Here is a 7,269-nt window from a genome sequence, read left to right as displayed (position 1 = left end):
AGCAGGGTGGCTATCTGACACTGCCCACAAGGGGGCACCAGAGACTCACTGCCAAATGGGCACCCTTGGCCAGAATGAGGACCCTGCAATTAGAAACCAGGACAGGCCCAGACAGGGATTTCAAACACTGCTGTGGGTGAGAAGGCAGTACTGCTTGGCACCTAAAGACTCAGACTCTAGATCCAGGCTGCGCAGCTTCATATTCCAGCATTGTGACCAGGGCCGGCTGGTTTCCTGGGCCTGAGGCCTGTGCAGTCACAGGGCCCTGCTGTCAGGAGGGCTGTCTGTGGCTTTAATGCTGTGCTCCTGCTGTCCTGAAATTCTTCAGAATTGTTAGAATGAGCATCCTGTATTTTTTTGTGTGTGTTTGTTTGCCCAGCAAATTCCACAGCAGGTCCTGTCTGTCACTTTCCAGCCCAGTTTTCTTGGGCCTCGTGGTGACGTTCACGTGGTTGATACCAAGTGAACTGCTCGTAGGTTTCTGTGAAGACTCTCTGAGTTACAATGGAGAGTATTTTATCATCAAACACATAATAACTATGCAGTGAGTTTTACTTACTGACTTTTACTTACTTCTATTACTGCTATTTCTTTCTTTCTTTCTTTCTTTCTTTCTTTCTTTCTTTCTTTCTTTCTTTCTTTCTTTCTCTTTCTTTCTTTCTTTCTTTCTCTTTCTTTTCTTTCTTCCTTCCTTTCTTTCTTTTCTTTTCTTTTCTTTAGTGATGGAGTTTTGCTCTTGTTGCCCAGGCTGGAGTGCAGTGGTGCAATCTTGGCTCACTGCCACCTCCACCTCCCCGGTTCAAGTGATTCTCCTGCCTCAGCCTCCCGACTAGCTGGGATTACAGGCACCCATCACCACACCTGGCTAACTTTTGTATTTTTAGTAGACATGGGGTTTCAGCATATTGGCCAGGTTGGTCTCGAACTCCTGACCTCAAGTGATCCGCCCACCTCAGCCTCCCAAAGTGTGGGATTTTATTATAGAGTTCAAGGGTACCATGGACTGTTCAACAAAGGCCAATGTGCACTTCCCTGGGTACAGATCCATCTGCTGGGCAGCTCTCAGTCCATCCACCAGGTCGCATTGCCCAGCACTTCTTGGGGAGCCCCAGAATGAGTTTGACCTTGGTCCTGACCCAAGGATCCCACGGTCTGACAGGTGAGGCCTCTGGGCTGCAGCTAACCGACCCCTGCTCTGTAGTGTCTCCCCCTCTCTCTGGACCAGAAGGAAAAAATATGCTGTTTCTTCCCTGCGCTGAGGCTCAAGGATCTCTGGGACGCCGTCTCGGACAGGACCACCAGGTGTGGTATGAGGATTCTGCACTGGGTCTGTGGTCAGCTTTCTCATGGTAAGCTTTGAATTTTCCTCCAGCGACCAAGGAGGAAGCACCCAGGCTTTCTTATCAGCTTTCCAAGTGTCAGCAGGAAGGGACAAGGGAAGGCTGAGACTTAAAATCCACCAGGAATCGAACACTGAAAAGTGAGTTTGGACTCACTATGACACAGCATTAGGTTGGGTTTTGTGTTTTCTTTAATCTAATCTGAAAATCATTTTTAATTGGTGTGTTTACATCATTTTTGTTTAATATAATTATTGATATGATTGGATTAAAATCTGTCATTTCAGGGGTACTTTTTCATTTGTTCCTGTGTCTTTGTTCTTCTCCTCTCTGCTTGCTTGTGTAGCGAGTATTTATGATTTCATGTTATCTCCACTATTGTGTTATTATTCCTATCTCTTTTTAAAATTATTGATTGGTTTTCCTGGGTATACAATATACATATTTGGTTAATCACCTTATACCTTCAGATAAGACCAATTACACAAAGTGTAAGAATCTTATGAAAGTGTACTTCAAATACCTGTCTCTTGTCTTTCCTATTATTTTTATCGTATATTTTATTCTTACATATGATCAAAATCCACAGCTCATTGGTGCTATTTTTGCTTTAAACAGTAATTAAATAAGAGGAAAAATAGCTTACATTGCCTTTATTTTTAAGTTCTATATAGAGCTTCACTTCTTTGATGAATAGCGAAGTTTTCTTCCTGTATCATATACCTTCTCCATAAAGAATTTCCTTTTATATTTTTGGTATCACAAGTATGTAATCACAAATTTTCTCCACTGTTCATCTGAAAACATTTTTCCTTTTATATTTTGAGCAGTGTTTTTGCTGGAGCTTGGAGCCTGCATCGGCGTGGGCAGGCACATAGATGTTCAGGTACAGGCAGTCTTCTGACGCGCCGATATTGGGGTAATGCACCTTGAGCATGTGTTGATCTAAGAGCAGCCACTGTGAGTTCTGGAGGCACCTTGGAGAAGGAGAGGAGAGAACCGTCAGAAAAAGTTATCAGCAAACTTGCCTGGGAAGGGCCAGTTCCTCTGAGAGCAGGGAGGCCTGGCCGTCTCCTCTGCCTGAGCAGAAGAGGCAGCTACTGGTACAAAGTCCAATCATACCCAAACCCCCATGGTTTCCAAAACAAACAAGCAAGCAAATTATAACTCTCTCTGATCTGGTTCCTGGCTAGGAAAGCACATAGTGTAGAATAATTGCACCATTACCCCCCACCACCCTCCCATGCTTACACCACCCTCCTATGCCACCACCATAATATAGACACACATAACAAACCAAGCTGGCCCAACAATTCCCCAAACTGTAGAGGGCAGGACACAGTCGAGTAACAGGGCCTTTGCCCCTGCGGCTCCCTCTTCTGTCCCCAGAAGAGCAAAGGAACATTTCCAGTCCTCTGTACCTGGAACCAAACGGGATAGACTCCCGCACCCAGGCTTTGCTCAAGCCGGGGCCTCTGCTTCGACTGCTCTCTCCCCATATCTGCGTGCTCACATTCTTCCCTTTGTTTCAGATTCACTCCAACTTGCCACCTTCTCCCAGAAGCCTTCTGAGATTTCTCCAGTTCTACCATATCTCTACTTTTTAAACACCTACCTACTTTGTGTTCTTTCCCAGAACTTGTCCTAAGCTTGTGCGTGTGCATTATCGTCATCCCCAGCTCAGCTGTGAGCACCTGAAAGCCTACGACTCTGTTTTAGTCACCCCTGTACCTCAGAGCACCAGTAGAGCATGATACATCGTAAGATTAAGTGAGGCTGTAATGTGAATGTTTCTACCATACTGTGTGCACAATCAATGCTAGTTGTTTTCGTAATAGAATAGTGTGCAATATCACTGCTCGTCTTCTCCTGACAGGTGTTCATGCCTCCCTGCCCCTTTTGTATGTTGTTGATCAGGCCTCAGTGCTTTCAGAAAAGCCATCTCTGACCTCCCATCCAAGCTGGGCCAGGTGGGTTTTTGTTTCCCCTCAGCACCCTTCCCTGACACCCTAATGGTTGCCCTTCCCATCTTACATTTTAACTGTCAATTACTGTTTACACTCCTGCCACCATCACCCCTCTGCATGCTGCCTGAGGACAGCGGTGACTCATCCCCTGCCATGTCCCCAGGCCTAATGGAGAGCCAGTTATCAAGTTGATTCTCAATGAATATTAGTTGGGTGAATGAATGAATGCACACAACAAATGAGTTTCAGCTTGATGTCCTCAGTCCTTGGACCACATGGGGTCATCTTCTGTGGCTTAGGGAATATCCTGGCACCAAAATTTCTTCTGCCAGGAACCCATGTGGCCCAACCTGAGAGCTTGACAGAATCTAAAGACTTGGAAGATTCTAGGGGGATTTTCAAGTCTCACTGCCCACCCAGTAAGTCTCACCTCACCCCTCCACAATTAACCTGGTAACTGCTTACCTACCCGAGCTTGAAAATCTGCAGTGACCAGGAGCTCCTTACCTCCCAGAGTCCCTGTGTCACAGAGACACGTCCACATGTTCATTCCACGGGTATTTATGGAGTTCACCATGGGCCAGGTATTGCATCAGGCACAGTTTTGACAGCTGGAGCTGACACCCTTCTAGTGTGGTTCTTCTCAATAAAGCCCCACCCAGTCTGACCACAGAGGCCAGGCTTGGGTAAGAGGTCACAAGAAGATACCTAGACAGTCCCTTCTGATCAAACGACTCAGTAAACCCATCTCAGCACTTCCAGAACACCTGGCTGGTGATCAGAGTCTCTAGAGAGCATTCAGATAATAGTTTCCTGGGATTGGCTCGGGATACTCTGATTCAGAAAGTTCAGAAAGGAGCTTGGAGATTCGGCATATTTTTCAAGATGCCTCCAGCGTCCTGGCCATCAGTTGGTTTAGGAGTCAGAAGATTACCGAACCACTGGTTTGAGTCTCAAGCCCTCTCTTTCCCTCCTCCCTCATCCACGCCAACCCCTCTTCTTTCTCTCTGGGCTGCATGACCTGCATTCCTGCCACTCCCAGAGCCACAAGCCACCCGTGGGCCCGAACCTGGTCTTACAAATTAGGGTAGGAGGTGGCTTCTCGCAAGTTATCCCAGGGTGATGCAGGCTGAGGGTTCATAAATCGCAGGGGTCCCAGCGGGGGAGCAGCAAAGGGGACTCCGAGGAACACGTTCACAGGCACAGGGCTTCCCAGCACGGTGACTTGCTTGCCCTGAATCCATCCCAGCCTGGTGTTCCTCTGTGGCCCTTCAGCAGAAGGCCCTGGGGGAACACATGGAGGAATCAGGAGCAGGCTGGGGACGGGCAGAGTCATGGCCCACCCAGTCTGTGGCTCCCCAGTGGGGTCATGCTTCCTTCACCCAGAGGCTGTGCTGCTGACGGTATCCAGCTTCCCTCTCCATGAATCCAAGTCCATGGCTTCTTCCGAGATTGCTGTAGAAGTCACCCCCATGAGACCACTGACTTAGTTTCTCCTAGGAGCCCAGCAGCACCTAGCCACAAAATCTCCCCCATTCACTCAGGAACCCATCTCCCTCCTGCTGAGAGCTCTTTCTTTCTACAGGATTGACACACACCGAACTCTGTAGATCCTGGGATGCCACAAACTCATCTTCCCAGGGGTTCCTACACTTCTGTCACTCCACACCCTCTGGCACCACTGCCGGCACATCTGTGCAGCACCTGCATGATTACTGGCTTTTAATTTTTTTCTTAAAATTTAATTTCAATAAACTCCTTTTAAAATTTTACCTAGAAGAATTCCAAGTAATGACATTTATGGAATTGTGGTTGGTGAGTTAGGTATGTGCTTTTGAATACACACGAATATTCATGGATGAAAATGTAAAATTCTCAAGCAGTTGCTTCCTGAAATCAACCCATCTACTTCCAGCAGCATGGCACTTTGGGAGACTGGGCATGCAGGAGTCTCAGTCACCACACAGAATGTGGAGGCCTGGGAAGGAAACTGCCCGGCTACTTACTTAGCAAGACCTGGGTGTCTTAGCACTGTTTCTAATGTCATTTCATTACTGAAAGTTCTGTCACTGCAGCCAGGAGTGCAGAAGCACAGGCTCTACTCCTCACACCTCCACAGTGCTCAGGATAGTGTCCCTCTAAACCCTTTGCAGGGTGTGAGCAACCCAAGGGCAGAAGCAGGGTCTTTTGTGCACTACCCACCCCAAGAAGGAAGCTCTGGTCCTAGGTTCTCGGCAACACCAGAACGTTGATGCCATCAAAGTACTACATAGCTCTCCACAGACCCTCAGAGACCTCTAAAAAATAACCTCATTTCTACCAGTGGAAAATCCTCGCCCACCCCATCTTCTGAGAGCCCTCCTCTCCCACTGGATATCTCACCCTTGGTTGGGGCTGCAAGGACCCAGATAGCCCAAAGTAGGATCTGGCCTGGGTGCACCCAATTCCCACTCATTTGGCTGCCTGCCCGAACTCCGTGAACATCGACGGCTGCTGCTGGCCTCAGAGAGCTTCAGTTGGGAGCCAGAAAGAGCTTCTTGTTAACTGGTAAGTGCTGAATAGGTAGGCAGAGGCAGCCGAGTTACTGAAGAACAGCATCAGAACAATATTCTCAAAGGAATTGACCAAGCAAGACTTTCCTGTTCTGATTTACATAAGAAGCTGATGATTAACTCTTGAGTTGGGGAAAGATAATTTGATCGGCTTTGGACTTCCGGGATGGGGGGAACAGAAAAGACATTCCAGACCAGGCAAGACATTTTAGGATTACGAGTGCCAGAGACCCAAGGATGAATGAGGTTTCCAGCCCCGCTTGTGGAACACAGTGCAGGCTAGAGAAGCTGAGAAGTTTCTGAGAAGAGGAAGAAGGTTGCTGCTGGGACAAGCGAGTGGCTCTGAAGGCAGAAACACTGCCAGCTCAGACTGGCAGCCCGGCTGGCCCTGCCAACATGAGTCTTCAATGGCCATTTGGTCTATAGCCTCTTTGGCAACCTTGAGGCCTCTTAGATTATATTATTTCCCCTCTGGCCCTTCATAGTTGCCACCAAAAATATTCTCCCTGGCCTTCAAATCTGTCCCTTCATCTGACCAGAAATATTATCAATTCTCTACACCACTGCTCACTCAACTGTTTTAAAGCACTTCACACAAACTATCTTGTTGCCAACACCACCACCCCCAGTGTGGATGTCTTTCTTCTCCAGCTTCTTCTTTAAACTCCAATTTAACTGCCACCTCTTCCAAGAACCTTCCCCTGATTCTCCTGAACTTCTTAGTGCTTTGCTTTTCCAATCTCTCTTATTCTCTAATAAATCGTAGCCATGACTCTCTTCCTCCTTGGAGTACACCTAGGACTTTTCCAGGTACATATTCATCCCAGTGTCTTACATGTGCCCTGTGGCTTCCCAAAGCTCAGCTCTAGACCTTCTGTCTTCATAGTTTGTTCCATTCCCACTACCAAATTCACTATCAATTTACTTGATTTTTTTTTATTTAAATTGAGATTTTTTAAAAAGCTGTTATTAAAGAAAATTGTATCTACCTAGTGCAACAAGGATAGTGTTTTGGGAAGAGCAAGCCAATATATCTTGCATTTCTATACCACAAAACCATTCCCTTACCTCTAGCAACCATTACAATGAAGGGGAGGTATATGGTGGAGAAGATCCCCAAAATAGGACAAACAGGAAAATCCGGCCCTTCTGTACAGTGGATTTTGGAAAGGAGAAGGGAAGAGAGGTAGGGAAAGCATATGTTATGCAAAGTGCCCTGACTCCCTCTCTTAGACATAGGTCTTAAAGGGGTACAGCAATGGGGGAAAGTGATGGGGTGCAGTAATGGGTTGAAATGTGTGCCAAGGACGAAATGTGTGCTAAGCAGTGAAGGGTTCTCCAGGAGGATACTGACAGAAGGGTTCCACATCTCAACCAACCTGGGGCAGCCACAGCAGAGCAGAAGTGGTT

General features: G+C 47.2%; 1 protein-coding gene across 2 annotated transcripts; it reads right to left on the bottom strand.

Moving 5' to 3' along the window:
* Window positions 1–1,841: 1,841 nt before the first annotated feature.
* On the bottom strand, window positions 1,842–6,054 carry LOC116272826 (carboxylesterase 5A-like). Of its 2 annotated transcripts, XM_031661658.1 has the most exons (3): window positions 5,690–6,054; window positions 4,387–4,591; window positions 1,846–2,317 (listed from the first exon to the last, which is right to left on the bottom strand). In XM_031661658.1, the coding sequence occupies exons 1-3, from the start codon at window positions 5,760–5,762 to the stop codon at window positions 2,134–2,136; spliced, it is 462 nt and encodes a 153-aa protein (XP_031517518.1). In that variant the 5' UTR covers window positions 5,763–6,054; the 3' UTR covers window positions 1,846–2,133. The 2 variants fall into 2 exon arrangements, 1 of the variants encoding a protein (XP_031517518.1); XR_004181383.1 differs by having other exon boundaries at window positions 1,842–2,317; window positions 3,815–6,054.
* Between the last annotated feature and the right edge of the window lie 1,215 nt (window positions 6,055–7,269).

This window comes from Papio anubis, unplaced genomic scaffold, assembly GCF_008728515.1.
Source record: "Papio anubis isolate 15944 unplaced genomic scaffold, Panubis1.0 scaffold2169, whole genome shotgun sequence".
Taxonomy (NCBI): domain Eukaryota; kingdom Metazoa; phylum Chordata; class Mammalia; order Primates; family Cercopithecidae; genus Papio; species Papio anubis.
Note: the sequence above shows the minus strand (reverse complement) of the source record. Positions and strands in the feature narration are given on the sequence as shown.

What these genes read in the sequence shown, in the direction of transcription:
- LOC116272826 (XM_031661658.1), bottom strand. Translation starts at nt 5,762, where the DNA reads ATGAGTGGGAATTGGGTGCACCCAGGCCAGATCCTACTTTGGGCTATC. An exon ending in CCTTGCAGCCCCAACCAAGG is followed by an intron (nt 4,592 to 5,689) that starts GTGAGATATCCA and finishes GTGTTCCCCCAG; the next exon opens with GGCCTTCTGCTGAAGGGCCA. An exon ending in GCCACCTCCTACCCTAATTT is followed by an intron (nt 2,318 to 4,386) that starts GTAAGACCAGGT and finishes TCCTTCTCCAAG; the next exon opens with GTGCCTCCAGAACTCACAGT.